The sequence below is a fragment of the Tympanuchus pallidicinctus genome, unplaced genomic scaffold (assembly GCF_026119805.1).
Source record: "Tympanuchus pallidicinctus isolate F22 unplaced genomic scaffold, pur_lepc_1.0 scaffold26, whole genome shotgun sequence".
In the NCBI taxonomy this organism is placed as follows: Eukaryota; Metazoa; Chordata; class Aves; order Galliformes; family Phasianidae; genus Tympanuchus; species Tympanuchus pallidicinctus.
Window position 1 is genome coordinate 5,018,307 of NW_026294743.1, and position 19,215 is coordinate 5,037,521.

General features: G+C 42.4%; 1 protein-coding gene across 6 annotated transcripts in view; it reads left to right on the plus strand.

The window, feature by feature from the left end:
• Window positions 1-19,215, plus strand: part of SLC7A11 (solute carrier family 7 member 11) — a 109,660-nt gene that overhangs the window by 61,214 nt on the left and 29,231 nt on the right. For all 6 annotated transcript variants that reach the window (XR_008208444.1, XM_052690200.1, XM_052690199.1 and 3 more), the window contains 3 exons: window positions 5,452-5,577; window positions 8,143-8,242; window positions 10,712-10,756. Coding sequence is in view for 5 of the 6 variants with exons in the window: in XM_052690200.1 (XP_052546160.1) it covers window positions 5,452-5,577; window positions 8,143-8,242; window positions 10,712-10,756 (271 nt within the window). In the remaining variant the exon portion in view is untranslated. The remainder of the gene's footprint in view (window positions 1-5,451; window positions 5,578-8,142; window positions 8,243-10,711; window positions 10,757-19,215) is intronic.

Here is a 19,215-nt window from a genome sequence, read left to right on the forward strand (position 1 = left end):
GGTGGCAAAGGTAGTGTTTACTTCCACCGGAGATTTTGTTAAGTTAATGAAAATATGAGCTTGTGAGCTTTTTGTCATCCTATCCACCCTTGGTCCCTTCTACTGTCTACGTCTGCAGAGTGCTCACTATATACCTACTGCATGGGGAGGAAGTTAGTAAGAAGCATCACTAACCTGTGACCTTGAAAGAAACTTTACTCTGTAGTGTTATCCTGTATTTTCTGATCATACTACAAAGGGAAGGAAGAGATTTGGAAAAATCTCCAGGCAGTCCCCTGCCCCCAAAGTGATCAGTGCATCTCTAAACAGCTCCTAACAGATGTTTGTCTGCAGCGGTCTTCACAGTTCCAGGGGTGAGTTCCTACACCTTACCCAGTGCTGTAGCCCAGTTTTTCCTGTCCTTTTCACAAGAAAGTTTTTCTTATTCTTTTTATTTTTTTTCTTTTTAATCTAAACATTCTGTTCTGCAATTTGAGCCTATTATTCCTTGTATTGCATAGAGTGAATATGGAAGGCACTTCTTCCTTTCCTCTTTATGGTCAGCAGGACAGGTTTGTGAAGGGAGATAAGGGGGGAGCAGTGAAATACTGCATATCAACATTGTGCATGGCCAAGACTGATATTCATGAGAGTTCCTTTTGAACTGCAATGCAAAGGTTGCCTGAGATGGATGCAGGCAGGATTAAGATGGCAGTGGCAGACACTGCTGACTCTCAACAAGCTGCAGAAAAGCACTGCTTGCAGAATGGCCATAGCTCACTCCTCTCCCACTGTTCCACTTCCTTGTCTCTGTGATGCAAAAGGAAAAAGGGTGCTGCAGAGAAGACGGAGATCATGTGAAAACTAAAATGGAACCATGGTAGATGGTGACTTTTAAAATTATTTCTGTCTTTATTCGTTATTTAGAGGAGCAAAGATGTGCTGGGCATAAAGTTCACCCTAAAATCACACCTGTCCTGAGCTGTAGATGCTAATTTTCTGTTCCAGGCCATGGTGCTTTTGTCATGGGCACTTTTTTTCTTTCTTACTTTTTTAAACAAAAAGTCTTTTTCATGTTTATTGCTTTTCCCAACGAAGAAGACATTTACAAAGCATGGAGACAGGCAGTGCAAAAGAAAAATAGAAATCTACATTCAAATTTTGCTTTATTTGTATCTTTTAACTCTTTTCGTAAAGTTAAGCTTATTTGTAATAGTGAGCAAGAGGTTATGCTGTGTGAACATATTGAACTGTGTTGTTGATGTATAGCCTGAATGGCACGCAGCCTTAACTGAGCCAGTTCTAATCTTTTCATTTGGTCTAAATATCAACAGTCAAATAAGCAGGATTCAACGGTAAAGAACTGTGAAACTGAAAGCAGGTTACCAACTCTTACATCCGTAAAGTTTTTCAACTCAGTCAAGCACATTTAGGGTAAAATATGTAATTTTTCCTCTCTGTGTTCGGAGGTCTGCCAAAAAGACCAAATTACTCAAGTCGTGTCTGCTAGACAGAAGCCATATCGTGCTTGGAAATCAAGGTCAGCTCTACAGATCTGTCAGGGCTTGCTGGCAGATACTCTGGGAATTTTTGTTGGCATCAATTGTGGATGTACATGGGAGCCAATAGCTGCTTTTTCTACCTTCACGGCAGATGCTGTGGACACTGCTCTCTCCTGCTGACTGTTTTCAGACAAGTGGTTTAAATTAAGACATCACTTGGCTATAGGAATAGCAAAAGCTGCTCCGATGGGTGCTTTTGTGCCGCCTGTGACTTCATTTTAACTGGTGCATTAAAAGCCACAACCTAAGGATACTTCTTGCTTTGAGTAAATGCCTTAACCCTAACAGCCTGACAAGCCAAGGGAAGGCAGCTCCCTTGGCTTCCCGCTGAGGCAATGGTATTCCTGAAAAGTAGGCTGGGATGCTTGCTGCTGCTTCTCCCATCAGGTGTTGTTATCCATTTATAGCTGTGGCTGTGTGAAGGGTAAGGATTGTGAAAAGCAACATGGTTAGTGTTACCAATTGTTCACAAACCCTGTTTGTTCTCTCTCCATAGTCCCGTAGATTAGGATTCATCTCACTTTTAGTTAGGCATTAGTTATAGCCGGTTGCCTCAGCTCCCTTTAAAATTAGTGAAGGAAGGGGGGGGAGGGGTATATCCTTCCTGAAGGCAACTGTTCTCTTTACTCGGTGTCTGAAAGATGGGTGATTAATCATCCTGTGGAGGTAAATGTCTTTTCGGAGGATGCTGGCAGACCAGCCACCTGGTCTTTTAGCTAACCAGTTGTGAGGTGAGTCCTGCTTTTACTGTCCTTTTGTCTGGGAACTTGCTGTGTCCTTCTGATCTTTGCTGTGATCCTGTGTCAAAGACTCTGCAATCTTGAAATATCCCTGCAATATCCTATTTGTAGAAGTGTGCTGTTGATAATGACTGCAGACCCAAGATAAAATTTCCATCTTCATTTGTGCAGTTGCCCAACTCTGCAAGGGAATTGCTCTTCTAGAGGACCATCCAAACTAATGGTGTTTTGCACTGGACTGGCTGCAAGCATAGCCTTTTTTTACCTTTCCAGTCAAATGAAGATCCTTGCTGTGTGCATTTTGCTTTCTCTATTTCATTAAAAAGCCTCAGCTGAAGCACTCTGCTGGTTTGACTTTGCGGGCAGGGATGGGAAAAGTTTAGCAGCCTGCTTACGTGGAGGTTGTCTTCACAGAAACATTGCTCTAGGTGCTTTTCTTTCAAGCCACTGTGGCTCTTAGGCAGATTTGTGGTTTGTGATTTGTGTGCGGCTGACGAGCAAGCAGGGTGATGAGTGGATCAAAATTGATGTTCATTCTAGTTTGCCATCTGATGACATTCTCATATCTGGAGGGTGAAAGCAATGCATTAATGACATTCAAGGAGGGTGAGGATGCTCACATAACCTGTTCTGCCACAGGTCAGGTAGCAGACTGATTGCTGCAGGGGTCTTGAACTCTAAGTATGCTAGATGTCAAGTCACAGATCTCTTCCTGAGATTGGAACTCTTAGGTGACATTTTCTCGTAGCCTGGTCCCTTCCTGGGCTTGTCCTGTGGAGTAGTAAAAGGCACTGTAATGAACTTTGCAAGAAATCTGAAAAGAGTCAGTGCTTGTTTATGGCACGGGATTTCTTAATAGCTTAATTACTGTTGGTTAAATAACTATGTTAATATACTGAGCTTGAATGACACCTGTTAGCCTTTTCTACCCTATTTTCCTGGTGTTCGAGCCCTAAGAAAGAGAGGGAGCCTCGGTAAGCACTGCTGTTCGGCAGTAAATTAAGGGGAGCTTTCAACGTTTCAGTTAATGAAATTACATCAATGTAATATTGGGAAAGTAGAGTAATGAGGTGGGCCCCATGGATTTTCTATTTCCTTCTAAATACACACACACAAGGATTTAATGAACCAAAAAAGTGTTTGGGTCTCAAATGAGACTGTAAGTCCAGGTGATACTTCTGTGACTACTTCTGTGACTCGGAAAATGCTAAAATATGGTAAAATACAGAATGGAAAAATATTGTAACCTTTAAGGTTTTATTTGTTTGTTTGATTGCTTTTGGTGCAAATTTAAAACTAAGTGATAGTGTGAGTTTGTGTTGACTTTGGTCAACAACATTGGTTGATTTTGGTAAATTGTTCACTTGAGTGTGGAGCCTGCACTTTCCCAAATGCCAATTTCAGAAAATGTTGTTCACATTTTTTTTTCTGGATTGCTTGTAGTTTTCTCACAGAATCACAAAATGGCCCAGATTGGAAGGGACCTCAAGTAAGGATTATGAATCTCCAACCCCCCTGCCACACGCAGGGCCACCAACCTCCCCATTTAATACCAGACCAGGCTGCCCAGGGCCCCATCCGACCTGGCCTTGAACACCTCCAGGGACGGAGCATCCACAGCCTCTCTGGGCAGCCTGTTCCAGCACCTCGACACTCTGTCTGTGAAGAACTTCCCCCTGACATCCAACCTAGATCTTCCCTGTCAACTTAAAACCATTTCTCCTTGTATTGCAGTTGTCTACCCTTTCCAAGAGTTGACTCCCTTCCCTTTTGTAGGCTCCCTTTAGGTGCTGAAAGGCTGCAATGAGGTCACCCCGCAGCCTTCTTTTTCCAGGCTGAACAAGCCCAGCTCCCTCAGCATGTGTTCATAGAGGAGGTGCTCCAGCCCTCTGATCATCTTTGTGTGCCTCCTCTGTATCCTCTCTCCAACAGCTCTCTGTCTTTCTTGTAATCTTTTTGATTTCAAGGGAGAATTGCTTATAAATACACTTTGGCCTTGCCACTGGCCAGAATCAATACAGAAGGCGTGGGACAGCCCAGCTGTTTCTGCAGCCAGAGCCCTGTGCTGTGCCAGGTTTGTGATGCCAGCTCCCACAAACCTGCAGGGTCTGGTGGGAGACAGTGCCTCGCAATTCTATGCATCCTGTGGTGCGCTATGTGGCTGATGAGGCAGATACAGCAGCACTCTTGGGAGGGCTGGAGAGAAGGAAAAGCTGTGATGAAGGACTAATTCATTAGTTCCACACGATGGAAGGAGCAAGATGATCAATGAGCAGGCTTGTTGTGCCACACTCACCTTTCCCTGTGGCAGAAGGGAAAAAGGAATTTTTATCTAGTGAAATGACTCACAATTTCCATTCAGTTAGTAAATATTTTTTTTAGGTGAGCTACTTTATTGATTCTGTTTTGCCAGGGTAATTGTTTACGTAAACTGGAATGAGTGGCATTTGAGCCGTAGGAACTCCCATCATTGAGTTCCAGCAGGGGCCCAGTGGGATGTGTGTTGGGCAGGCAGGGCAGGGAAGCTCCTCACCTGTGGGCTCCTTGGCTTGGCGAGGTGTCAACCTGAGTTTTGGTTTCCTCACCAGTTCCAATGTGGGCAGGAATGCCGCTTGCGCTCTGTCCCTCCTGTGTCACCACGGAATGGCTGCGCAGGAGGGGAAATAGCAAGAGAAAGGAGGAGGTGTAAACAAGGCAGTGAGTGACAAATTCATGCGGGGCCTAAATGGGGGTGAGAAAGTTTAATGTCATTATTAATTGTTACTGTTTTCTGAAAATGCAAATCTCTAATCAAGCTGGCACTGGTACAGAAATCTGGAGTGACAGGGCTTGTGCAATTATTATTTTTTTCATCTGAGGCAGCTTCTGTCAGCCCATCACCTACCAACAGCTAACAGCCCTGGGTAAACGAAGCTTTAATTTGGTGCGAAATGAGCTAAGTGGAGAACGGAGAAATGGAAGGGTCCTAGAAGATCTCAGCTTAAGCATTTAGTAGTACGGGAACTGTAAGGGAAACATGAGAGGGGTGGGAGGGCAGCAGATAGGGAAGACTAACAGGGCGTTATTTCTTTCGGCACTGCGGAGTCTGCTATTTGTGCAGCCTCAGAGAGTTTTGTGGTGATTTCAGCAGAATGAATATTTCTTTCTGACTTTTCTTTTCCTTCTTGCAGCGCTAGTGATGGTCCTGAATAGCACAAGTGTCAGCTGGAGTGCCCGCATTCAGATTTTCCTTACCTTTTGCAAGCTTGTAGCAATTCTGATAATTATAGTCCCCGGAGTTATCCAGCTAATTAAAGGTATGAAATGAAAAGTAAATGCTTTTAAAGTGCTTTTATCTTTACCCTCCCCAGTCTCCCCCCACCTGCCTCCACCAAATAATGCTTATAGCAGCAAAATCTCTTAATTAGTCTCTGCTTGTTCAACTGGAGCTCTGTACTGTCATGTAATTGATTAGAGGTGGAACTACACTGGGATGAACTGGTATTTCCTTCTGCATGCCAATGAGACTATTCAGATAGAGTTGGTTTCCAAGCCAGTGACAGGATTGCCCTTCTCTGTAAATTGCTTTCTGTGTGAACTTTGGGAACTGTGCTGGTGCCTGCTTCTCTTCAGCACAGGGGTGTGGTTGTCATAGGGATTCAGATTTGGGATTGTATGAAAGAAACGTTATTGCGGAGGCTGTTCCAATTGCGGGTGCTAATCTTGAACCAATAAGTAGGAATGGCTGTGATGATTCATTATCAGAGAGAAATGAATGATGTAGAGATATTGTCTTGGAAGACAAGATAGCTAGCTGCTGTTCTCACAGAGTCCCTGCCTGCAGCTCTCCAGCATGCTCAGCTGCATGCGTGCTTTACTTCTTACAATGGAAAAACAAAAGCGTGCAGCTATATCATAGACCAGAATCACAGAATCGATAAGATTGGAAAAGACCTTTAAGAGCATCTAGCCCAACCATCAACCCAACACATCCATGCCCACTAACCATGTCCCTCAGTACCACATCTCCACGTTTTTTGAACACCTCCAGTGACAGTGACTCCGCCGCTGTGGAGCAGCCCATTCCAGTGCCCGATTGCTCTTTCTGAGAAGTTTTTCCTAATGTCCAACCTAAAGACCGATGGTCTGGGCCTATCCAAGAGTAAGAAAGGAAAACAGAGCAGATCGTTGCTACCTGAGCAAGGAGTGTGAAAATATCCTGCATGGACACGGTATGCAGCCTTTTCCTGCTGACATTTGGATAAGGTCATGCGGCAGTGAAGCTCTGCTGGTCCCATAGAGTCACCTGAGTGGAAACTCTTACAGTAGAGCCCTGATGGCAGGGAGTGAGATGGGGACAAGCCACAACTCTCTCTCATTACAATAAAGCTAGATAATAATTACACAAAGCACCAGGAGCCATTCACCACAGTAAGTCAGAAAGGAGGACACATTTAATGAATCGGTGGCACACTTTATCTAGCAGAAATGATGGCAGTCGTTGGCCCAGCTTCTGAGGCCACTGTGGTGCCCCACAAAACTCCTTCCCACCTGAGGCAGCCGCACAGCTCTGGCCATGAGCTCAGTGCATGGCAGGGACAGGCGGCTCACTGCCCTTAGCTATGGTCTCTGAAATAAAGGTGATCCTGTGCAGCGTTCTGCTAGTTCACTATTTCTGTTTGCATGTTTTTCACTTGCTTTCTGGCCATCGCCATGCCTTCCCTTACCTCCTTTCATGTGCAAATGTTTTCTCTGTGTTTCTATCTGCCCCTTTGCCTTTGGAACAGGCCAGACCCAGGTTTGGACAGGCTTTATCCCTCAGAGAGCGTTTCCAATTCCTTTTTCTAAAGGAAAACTTCCACACACCAGTGGAAGTTCTGCCTGAGGGCTCAGTAAAGAGGAGAGGAAAGGGTTTGACTGTTGCTCGTTTACATCTCAGTGAATTCTCCTTAAAGCTCATAATGTGATCTTAGAATTCCCACTTGTTTGTTACAATTTTTGGAGGACTATTTCCAGGCAGGCTTTGTTCCTGCATGGGTCCTCCTCCCCATTGCATTGTTCAGCTGCAGATACCCATCCACAAGGAAAGATGAATATCTGGTGTTCCTTAGAGGCGGTGCATTTACACCAGCAGGAAGACTACTGGCTTTGTCAGCACCTTCCTCCATTGTCAAAGGATTGGAAAGATCTTTACTGAATGTTCAGTCTCATGGTATATATAATGTTTTTGGACAGAGACTTTGGTTTTCGCACACTCATTTGGTACTCATCTTTGGCGCTCAGCTGTTCCTGCACCTTTTCTGCTATCTGCCTTGCATTTTTCTCAAAATGTCTAAACGTTTGCATTTAGATTAGCGTGATTCTTGCTATAACATAAGCTACAGTGCTGCTTATAATGCAGAAGAGAAACTTACTAAATACTGAGAACTTCAGTCACAGGAAGACTTAAGATACTGGGTTTGTTTACTTTACAAATGTTTCTTAGAAGTGAAGTGCTATTAATGCTCCATTTGAAGAAAATGCTAACAAACAAGGGAAATGTTTATAGCAAAAACCCCAGAGCTCATTTTGCTCTTCAGTGTTGGTATGTCACTGCTGGAGACAACAGTGTGGTGAGTGTCATCAAACTCAGAATGCTTTACATAAACTAACAGGTCAGATTCTGCTGTGACATGGCTATGGACACAAGAACTTTTTACAGTTGCTGGCAGAATTTGGCTGTGAGGTTTGGGTCAGACATTAAGGTCAAGGGCAGAACTTGAAGTCAGTGAACTACTGGGTGATTAAATGTTCCATGGTGTGATATATTTATTTGTTTCAAAGTAAGAGGTGTCCAAAGAGCTTGTTTTTCAATTTTATTTTATTTTTTTTTGATGTTGCAGGAGAAACACAGCACTTTAAAAATGCCTTTTCAGGGAACGATGCCAGTATTATGGGATTACCACTTGCTTTCTATTCAGGAATGTACGCCTATTCGGGCTGGTAAGTTGTTGAAACCTATAAGCATTTGTCCTCAAAGCAAACACTAATATGAACTAACAGAGGCATTTATTTATACAACAGATTGAATTGCACATTCTGCCTCTTTTGCCAAACAGCATCGTGTAGTAAGGATAGCTCTTGCTGCTGTCCCATATGCTTGGTAGCTTCTCTCTGGCAGCTCTGAGAAGGAAAGATTATTCTTCTTCAATATGCAATATGTAAGCACTCAGTGAACGCTAAAAAAAAAAAAATCAGGCATATTTCTGTTCTCAAGGCTAGAAATAAAAGCAACAAGAAATGAACATTTTAAAATTCTAAGTGTTTTAATAGAATTCTAAAAGGAATAATCGTGCATTAGATTTTGTTGAAGAAGACAATGATTACATGAAAAAGATCTCTCTCAACTGATGTAAAGTTGTAGATCTCCATCCCACTTGTGTGGACCTCAGCCTTTGCTTTGTAAAAGCAGCACTTTAGAATCAGAAGCAAACTCTGATAAGGCCAGTGAAGACCACAAAACAAGATGAGAACACTGATTCCTGTGGCTTCTGCTCTGGCAGTATAGGACCTCACTTAACAAGAAGTGCAACTGGCTTCCACAAAAGTTAAGTGCTATTCACTGCGAGCAAAGTAATGAGAATCTGCCTTCAAGTATCTGGCTCAGAACTTTCTTTTAAGTTCTCCCCACCAAAGTGCATAGTGGCTGGTTTGAAAGAAGCTTCTACACTTCAAATCTACCTTACGATTTGTTTGTGCTTAGTGAGGGCTCCGCTCTGCACAGTGCTGATGTGCTTTGCGGCAGTGGCATGAAAAAAAAGACTACAATATACAACAAAAAGACTGCAGAGAGTGGGCTTATTTTTGAGATAGCTTTGTCTGGAGGTCTTCCTTTTCCCTTCCATAGCCTCACAGGCAGTGAAGTTCTTTCCCTTGTACAAAAGCTGGGGAACGAATGATAAGGAATGTATTTATTTCATTCAGAGGGACAATGGGACCAGCATCTGAGTTCTCTGTTGGCCTGTAACTCCCCCGTTGCAGGAGCAGTATAAACATGCACACTAAAGCACTGAACAGCACTTTTATATTAAATGGTGGGTGGGTGGTGGGGGGGTAACCTGAGCGAGTCCACAGCCTTTATCTGTGATAGATATGTAAGAAAAGAGCCTGGCATTTTGAAGGCTCAAAGAAATTGAACTCATTATAGGGACAGTCTCTTCCCTCTTCCTTCTCTGATACAGCCACCTCTGTCTCATACATCCATACACATGATGGTTTCTCACTTTTAAAATATTGCCCTTGGTGTACACATTTCTATGGTGGCAACTTTAAAAGGTCTTTAATATTATTCATTGCCAAAGCAGAGTTGCTTTACTGTGAAATCTTACATCAAGAAGATTGCTATTCTGCTGTTGTTTCTTTCCTATTTCTTTCCTTTTTCCACATGACGTTCCTCCTGAAATGAAAATCATCTCTGTTTTTCCCTTACACATTCTGACTTTTATTTCATGGTCCTGATTTGCCACTTATAGAAGAAATTAGCAGGAAAAGATCTCGTTTGGCTAGTGCTTCTCCTAAGCTGCCTATTTGTCTTTGTCACCAGCTCAAATTGATTGCCTCAGAGCACAGAAGAGCAGACCATTAAGTGGAGTGTCAATACCCTTGCACTATCAGTTTCATGGGGCTAAATCAATCCAATAAGCTGGATGTGAAGGAGTGCTGCAAGTGCTGGTGATGTGTCCCAGGACGGAGGCAGAAATTTATGCATAGCCTGTGACACTATTATCTTTTAATGATACAGCTTTAAAGTACAAAACAAAGGTGGTATTGCTTATGTATGTGAGCTCATCCTGCCAAGAGCAAGTATGGACTACTGGGTATAAAATGCTGAGAGAAAAAGGACAAATAGAGAAAAGAATGCAAGGAAACATGCCTTTGCATTAATAAAATGACTAATGCAGCACCACCAAAATACTTCAACCTGGTAGCAGCACTCAAACAAAGAAAAAATGTCCTGGGGATCCTGTTAGCCAGAAGCCATCTCTCTTTGGAACTATCCTGACTCCTTGTTTTGTGCTGCACACAGTAGCAAGTCTAGAAGCTGATGCTGAAGAGGATGGATGAGATGGCAAAACTGGTTGTGTGGAATTTCATGCTGGGTCACGACACGGCAAAAGACTTGAGGGTGCATATCTTCGGGTCTGTCTGTGTAGCATTAAGGGGAGCATAGTTGGCCTGTGCCAGGGGAAAAGATGTGATTTTATCCCTCAGTGACATGACATAGCCCTTGTCTTTTTTTTTTTTTCTTTTTTCTGCTTTACTGTTGTTTCTGAGAATTCCCTTCCTGAGCATGAGGAGCCTGCCGGAATTAACAGCACTGCTTAACTAAATGCATCTTCTTGAATCTCTGTGAAATAAATAGAGAATTAAAATCTACCGAGGCCTCATGATATATTTATGACTCTTTCCTAGGTTTTACCTCAATTTTGTTACGGAAGAAGTGGAAAACCCTGAAAAGTATGTACCTTTTTTTTTTTTCTTAAACTTTTGAAGGGTATTTGTAAAATACAAAATGCTGTAAAAATAGCAATCCTCAGAAATTCTGCATGCTGGTCAAATTGCTTACTTTCCAGCAGATCTGATATCCGTTTGAATTGCAACTACTTGAAGATTTGCTATTTTTGGCCTGTCGTGACCTTATTATGTGTTCTGCTTTCATGTGCACGGAGAGCAGAAAACTAAGCAGCTCTCCAGGGCTCCGATTTCCCCCTCAGGATACAATAACTATCAGTGGCTTCTTTCAGTGAAAGTTGCTGCTATCCTGTCAGGGAGATTTTGCCCGAGAAACTTCTCTGCTGCAATATTTGGCAGTTTTGCTATGTTTAAATATTAATCCAATACTTAGTTCTTCTTGCTTTAGATGTCCCCATGTTGCAGGAGCTTGAATGCGTGCGGAACAGCATCCCATCCAATTAAGCCTAACATGGAGTATTGGTGGGAGTCTATTTCAAACCAGAGATGAGATCTTTCACAGCACCTGTCTGCAAAATGTGAAAAGAAAAGCTCTCCTGTTATGGACAGCTTGACTTGGCGAGGCTGCTTTGACAGATACATCTTGGTGGAAGTGGTCAATAGTAGAACAATATTAACCTCTGCAATTAAAGAAGACATCTTGCCAAATCAAATTGGGTTGAGGGAAAAAAAATTATTATTTACTTGTTTAAAAATGATCGGATAGATGTCATTTCCTTAGTTGTTTTTTTTTTTTTTAAATGAGACACGTGACTGCGTACCAAAAGGATCTCCAGCACTGTATGATCATATGAAGTTGTACATCTGAGATGTGTAAAGAAAAAAAAGAACACACAGCCATCAGTGGGGAGCATGCTGAAGGGCTTTAGGTGGCTTCTTCAAGACTCAGCTCAGCCTGGTGCCTTTCGGTATTTTTCTGAGAGACCTAAAAATAATTATATATATAAAAAAGATGTTAAACGTGAGGGTGGCAGAAAGGCTGACAGATTTCTGTTGTCTCAGTGTATTTGAGGGGTCCTGGGTGTTAACAGGCTCTTCAGTGTGATAAGGATGTGTGTACCAAGGCATTTATGACTGGGACCTGAAGCCAGACAAATGCAGGTAGAAATAACATTAATATTTAACAAGGTTGACTAATCATTAGAGCAAATACCTATGTAAACATCAGATGCCTCATCGTTAGTCTTCCATTCAGACAGAACACCTTTTTGGAAGCTTTGCTTTAGTGAAACCCAAGTCATTTGGCTCCATGTCAAGCAGCTGGCTGATACTTTCCATCCTGCGACACACAGGGAATCAGGTTAGAGGATCTCATAGCAGATCTGGGTTTAGCTGCCAGGAATCTGTGTACTTTATAAGGTTAAGGGAGGCAGACCCGTGGATTTTTGTGCTTTAAAAAAGTCTCTTTTATGGCAGACTGATTTAAAAAGAAACGTGAAACTAAATGAAATGAGTTAAACAATTCTGCTTCGTGTCTGCTTCAGGAAATTCTGGGAGGTGGCTTGGGAGTCCGTCTTGGTGATGGGTTCAAAAGCATTTGCTAGATGCAATATAAGTTAAGAATTTTCACATGGTTACCATCAGTACTGTACAACGTTTTTAAACATGCACATGCTTACCACTTTTTGGGACTTCTCATACAGGTGTGTGTCTCTGCCATCCTGCCAGCTGTACAATGACTGAAGTGATTGTGATTTTTATTAGAGGTAGTTTGGTTTGTGTTGCGGTTCTGTTTTGTGTGGTTTGAGTTAGAGGAGTGCATATTTTTGATCATGTTGCCCTCTGCTGCTTAGGACAGAAAGGCATTGCTGTCCCACTCCCATAGTCAAAGCAGGGCTGGCCTTGTCTACATTATTTGATTTCTTCCCAGGCAGCTCTGGAAAATCAGTTCCCTTTTGCTGTCACAAAGCTGTTAGGGCTTGTCTGCATTACTTTGCTTGTTGGGTTGCACTTGTAGACAAAGATAAAGGCAAGAGCACAGTACTTGTAGCAGGGTGCCTGAGATCACAACCTCCGGGCAGCAGGACAAATAAACAACAGAGAAGGCTGGGATTGTACACCCTGTTTAGTAATTGGCAGATGGGGACAGGGCGAGTGGCTCTTTGCCTGCTGTGCTAGGAAAGCCCTCTGCACCCTTTGGAAATGAGCATGCAGGACTCCCTTTACCCAAAAAGGCAAAATGAAACAGAGGGGATATTTTTCATCCATTTGCCACCTGTGAATGGCAAAAAACCCCAAGCAAGCCAAAACCAGTTGCATACATGCGTCGTGCGAGCCACTGATCACATTCAGTGTCACAGGCATTTTTATAATTTATTTTGGGCTAAGATACTGTCTTTCCTCTCACTCTTGTAACGTTCCTTATGTTAAAGATCACACACAGTGCTGTAGTGTTACTCCAGGTGTTTTTGAAATGGAAGAAGAAGTGCAGCCTTGAGCCGCTTGGGGCTTGTAACAGCTCCAGGTGTGCAATTTGTAATATTTGTCAGTGTTAGGGATGCAAATTGCTTACAGCGACGGAGGCAAATGCGAGGATTCCTTCTGCACTGTGCATGCCAAGGTAAATGTTTGTCAGAGAATCAGTCACAGTTGCCTGTTTCCAGGTGTGCAGCAGCTTTAGAGTAACAGACAGCAGGAGCTTGGGCGATCAGCCTGAGCCGTCCCCTCCTGCTGCAAACATGCAGGGAAATGTGCTGAGAGGGTTCTGGGGGCAGCAGCGCCCTTACGTGAGTGGGAATGCAGAAATGCTCCTTTCTCCTGGGTAAGTCGTGGGCTGCCTCTGCATTCTTGTGTTGTGGAGAGAGAAAGAAGGACCAGAGCCTTCAATTTTGTCATAAAATGCGCAGGAAGATGCAAACATCTGCTGGGTCATTTTTTAGATGGTGCAGTTTTCCAGATAGGGATTTATTTGTTTGATGTGATTCCTGGTGCGCCTGAAGCTTGTTGGAGTGTAACGAATGGCTCTGGAAGGGCAATGGGGTAGGAGAGATGCAGGGATAGATGGTTCTCTTAGCCTTACTCAGTGGAAAGCTGTCCTTGTGCTCTGGCAGAGAGGCTGTTTATATGGGCAGAAAGGGCTCCTGAGGGCCTGGGAGTCTATGTGGTTGCAGCACTCTGCCTGGGCACGGTAAATTGCTGAGTTAGGTGTATAAATAGGATGAAATACTATGGGCCTGAGGCACTGAGATACCTAGGTGATATGAAATCCTGGACAGGGAGAGTGGAAATGAGCCAAGTGGAAAGGAAGCACCCTTTAAGTTACAGGAGGGAAAATGGGAAAGGAAAAGAAACAGCTTGAAAGTGAACGCTGTTGATGTCTTTCCAGACTTTTGAAACAGCCATGATTCTCACTTTGGAAATGGTACAGTCTCTTCTTTTGTGCACTCAAAAGGACATTAATATAGCGTGAGCTATCATAAGATGTAAAAGCAGCTGTTTCTGTCTCCTGCTAAACCCCCTTTTGATGTCTCATTTTTAAGCCTGAACTTATTTCTTTTATTCCTTTCCATTAAAGAGCTTCCCCCGATCAGTGCCAGAGGGCCCTGAAGCAGCACCAAGTCAGTGTTTGTTCCACTGGGAGCTGTGGTTGCAGTGCTCAGCTTCTTTAATGTGCGGTATTTTTAAAAGGAGCCTGAAATAACTTTATTAACATGAGTAAGTGGAACAACACTGAAGTGTAATAACGCATTCCTTTTTTACTTTTACTTTTTAAAATCATGCTTTGCATATGTGTGCTGGCTCAATCGTGATTGCTGTTTGAAATGGAATCTCTGACTAATCCCCGAGGCAGAGCTTCTCTACAATAACCTCGTGCAGCACCATCACGCGCAGCTTTGATCTTTTCGATTCTCTTACATTATAAGGATCAGCCCTACTCAGACTGAGGTCATATTGTATTGTCTAAATAATAAGCGAGCGAAGGAACAGCCAGGTCTCTGAAAGAGTATTTGTCACCTGAAAATTGACAGGAGCTGTGTTGCCTGGAGCAGTAAATTTAGAGGACTGGAAATCAAGCGTGTTGAACTTTCAGACTCATTCCTTATACACAGTCTTTGAGCTCATCTGTATTCTTGAGCCTCTGTTCTGTACTTCCAAGAAACAGTCCGAGTTATTTCAATCAAGACCCCAGAAACAGCAGGTGCCCAGCCAGCACTTCCTTCCTCCCTTTGCAGGTGGATCAGGCTCTGAGGCTGGTGCTCGACTCTGTCAGGAAATTTGACAAGCTGCAGAGGAGGAAATGGTACAGCAGTGTTTTACATTACAGCGCTGCCTTCAGAGCCTTGTCAAAGCTGGGGCCAGTTCGTGTCAGGTTCTGGCCAAAGAGAACCCTGCTTTAAAAAATTCATGAGCCACGTCCTCAGTGTGAGCAGATGATGAGCCTGAAGGCTTCATGTTATAAAGATTAGGCTCTTGGCGGAAGGGCAAGAATATTATTTCATTTTAAGAGAAAGGAAACTAAGACTTGAACTCATTAACAACTTGAAGGAAGTCTGTGATCAAGTGGGCAACTGCAGGTATTGATTCACAATCCTTCTGGAACCCAAATACCTATTTTTTCTTTGGCAGTGTGATTTTTTGTTAGTGCTGTTGGACTTGAGAAATATTTTTGCTTTAGCGGTCTTCAATTTCAGTTGCATAAAATGATGAACAAGAGACTTTTTGAAGGATGTGGTGCCTGAAAATATTTTATAGCAGATAGTTAGATTCCTTTGCAGTTACAGTTAAGTACATCTGCTATCTGGCCTCATCTCTTTTTTTCTTTTTCTTTTTTTCTTTTTCTTTTTCTTTTTCTTTTTCTTTTTCTTTTTCTTTTTCTTTTTCTTTTTCTTTTTCTTTTTCTTTTTCTTTTTCTTTTTCTTTTTCTTTTTCTTTTTCTTTTTCTTTTTCTTTTTCTTTTTCTTTTTCTTTTTCTTTTTCTTTTTCTTTTTCTTTTTCTTTTTCTTTTTCTTTTTTTTTTTTTTCCTCCCTGTTGGACTGTTTCATTTGCAAAAATTCTATTTCTGTTTGTAAAATAACTTTGGTCCAGCCCAAGCAATCTATCATTGTTTAAAAAGTTACACAGTGCAAAGAACATATTATTGAGATGTATAGTGTTTATAAGCCTGGTCTCAGATTGATAAATCATGTCTTGTGCTGCTGAAAAGCCAAGAAATGAATTGCTTTGCTATGACCTTGGGGTCTGAGATTAGTCAGTTTGTCTATTAGATTTTTCCAGTGTTCTTCTCACTTCATTTATTCCTTCTTTTCTAAGGAAGCAAGAAACAGTAGATGTATAGCAAGTCACCAAGCCTTGATGTCATTAGGCATTTTTTAAAATTAGGGTTTCAAAATGTTTGCTGTAATCGGTTTTTATATTGGATTTAAATAATGCGAATGTCGTGTCTAATTAATCTAAAGTGTACCACCCATTTGTATTAATTAAAGTTGAAAGTCACACTCGGCATCTAGGAGAACGGAGCGAGGCTTTTTCAAGGTGTCTGAGCACCATAAGGATGCAAATGGGGGGGAGGAGAATGGTGGCTGAGACACGGAAACTCCCCCAGTTCCCTTGTTTGTAGCTGACTGATTTTGGCACTTCACATTAGGATAAACCTCCCCTTCCAAAATCAATATCAGGAACTTGAACTGTGCTGCTGCTCACCACCAGTCTAGACCACCAGTAGTTAGCCCTTGTGTGTGATGTGCTCAGTAATCACGATGCAAAATAGTTTACATGTTCGTTGAGAGGACGCAAGCCACTGCCACCTCTGTGCTTCTCCGTTCACTTTTGTTATTTTATAATTTAATGCCAAGCTTTATTCTGAAGCAGAATATTGATGATTGTAACCTAAGGAACCACAAAATGGAAGAAGTAAGAGACAGACCTCCCTCCAGCTAGCCTGTCTAATTTGTAACCCGCCTCAGCGCTGCTTTTTATTTGGGAAAGAAAGACAATGCAATTAAAAGCACCAAACGGGGACTCAGGAGACCTGGTCAGGCACAGACTTGCTTAGAAAATGAAGGCTGGTTTACTCCATTTTTCCTTCTCCTATTTCCCTTTCTCTCCTCCCTTCTGTTTGTATCTGCCTCGTGGTGTGAGAGGTACCGTGTCCAGGCTGCAGTTTGAGAGTCTGTACTTGTTCCAAAGTTGGAGAACCTGGAAACTTTCTTTGGATTTAAAACTGTCTCTCCTGCCTGACCTGAAGGCTTTAGCAAGTGGATTAAGCCCTGTGTGTGGCTTCTTTAGGGCACAGTCCTGTAGGGCTCATGTGGTATCAGTGGAACAAGGGAGTGTGTAGATAACATACACAAACCTGACAGCAATTAGCATCCGAGGATTTCCCCACGGGGCTACAATCTCTTTCTTTTTTTTTTTTTTTTTTTTTTTTTCCAAATGAACTTTGGACAAGCTTTCTCACAAACCAGCTGAGTATAAGCACAAATCCTTTTAAGTCTGAAGCTGGATTCAGATATCCCACCTTTATGTAAGCCGAGCAGCTCTCTACCTGCAGACTGAAACCTCTCTTGTGTTATTCAGTTGCATTTACTCATAAAAGATGCATTTGCAAGTTGTTTTGTTCATGTCAGGCCACAGTGCCAAATATTCAGTGCAGAAATTATAGGATTTACATCTGGAGATAATCGGGAGAGACAAATGCTAATCTTTCAGCTATTTTGCAAAGCCCATTTGCTCATGTGAATTCATCAGATTACCTCAGAGTGAAACTCAGGTCAGTGCATTACTTGTGTATTGAATTATTTTTCTCTTTGAATATTTACTCTCCATCGTAGAATGAGAATGTTCTATTTGAAACTCTCCAGCTACTTCTAAGCCGTTGTTAAAGAAATCCTACTCTTCCTAATTTTCTTTGCACCTAACAGCACAGCAAAATGCCTAAATTCCATCAGTTTTCTGCTAAGCATCTCAGAAGACAAGTTGTCCAAACACCAGTGCATCTAACCTCCCTTTCCAGAGTTTAACTGTGCCCTGTGTCAGGGGTAAAATGATCGATTCGCAGCCTTCAGACCTATAAGGACCTTTAATGGGGGAAGTGAATCTCCTGAACGCAGAAAACAATTTACCAGACCAAATATCCTACTTCCACAGAATCAAGAATGGGTTTTGCTACTTGTGAAGTATATAAAAAAAGAATTTAATTAAGTCTGTGATTCAGTAGCATTTGTGTGTTTTTGTGAGGGAGAAAGAGATCATTATTAGATCATAGGGGAGCTCGTTCACCGGCATGAAATTGGTCTTGATAAAATGAACTTGCTTTTACTTTTGCTCTTTCTCTAAGCTGATTAACTGCTTACTCCTTGCGTGCTTCACATCGTCAACTCATTCATTATATTTTCTTACTGTAAGGCTGATAATTCATTTCTGAAGCTAAGCATTTCAGTCTTGGATGCATGTTTTTCAGATGGGTTCAGATTTCTGAAATCTCAGTTTGGAAATAAATTTTTGCACTTTTTTACTCTAATTTTTTGATGCTCCTTTTGCTGCAAGCTGGAGATTCTCCTAGAGTGGGACCCAAATATTCTGCATCGCTTTGTTCCTATTTATCATCTTTTTTTTTTTTTTTTTTTTTTTTTTTTTCAGTAAGCATCTACTTTGGAAGAAGTTAATTGGCAGATAAGTTGATGTTTTTTTCCTGATTTCTAAAGCATCTGTACTGCTATGTGCTGTCTCTCAGCGAAGCTCAGGTCTGGGGCTGGGTGTGCAGTGTCTTTGGCTCAGCCTGGCAGCCTGTGCAGTGCTGCAGTGCTCAGCCCCTGGCTCCTGCCAAGCTTCCCAGTGTGTAATACCCAAAGGCCTCAGGTACAGCATCAGGCTAAGAAATGCTTGACAAAATATTATGTGGGAGGCAATGCAGTCATTAGCTGTGACATGATATGCTTCATAAATACAATTCGTCGTTAGGAAGGAGCAATTATTACTTAATTTGTAGTTGATTCCAGCTAATTTTTGCTGATGGTTTGGATAGCTTGGATTCGAAGCTAATTGCAGAGTGTGGGGGACTGAACAAGCCGCTTGGCCAGCTGTGATGTCAGCCTAGGAATAGTAGTTTTGCTGTCTGGAAAATTTTCTTGCAATTGCTTCCTAATTCCTAGTGGGAATGGCAGTAAATCAATAAGGAATAATGCACCTGTATAAAAGCAGCCAGACTTCCTTCGGGACATACTGCTGTGCGGTCCTGCACGTCAGTGAGTGGAGATTTTAGAGTCACAAGCGAAAGGATCTGGAAGAAATTGTCCATGCTGGAGCAGCAGATGCTGTGGTAGGTTGAGCTGAGTTCTGCCTTCAGCTTTTGCTTCTCTCTCTTCTCCAACCACCCCAAGAGACCTGCTGTAGATGGCCTAGCCTTCACAAGCTGTTACTTCTCTGAGGGTGGATGCAATTAAGCAATCTATGAGACGTACAAATGTTTGAAGGGCTGCAGAGTGTTTGTGAGCCATGCTTGGGA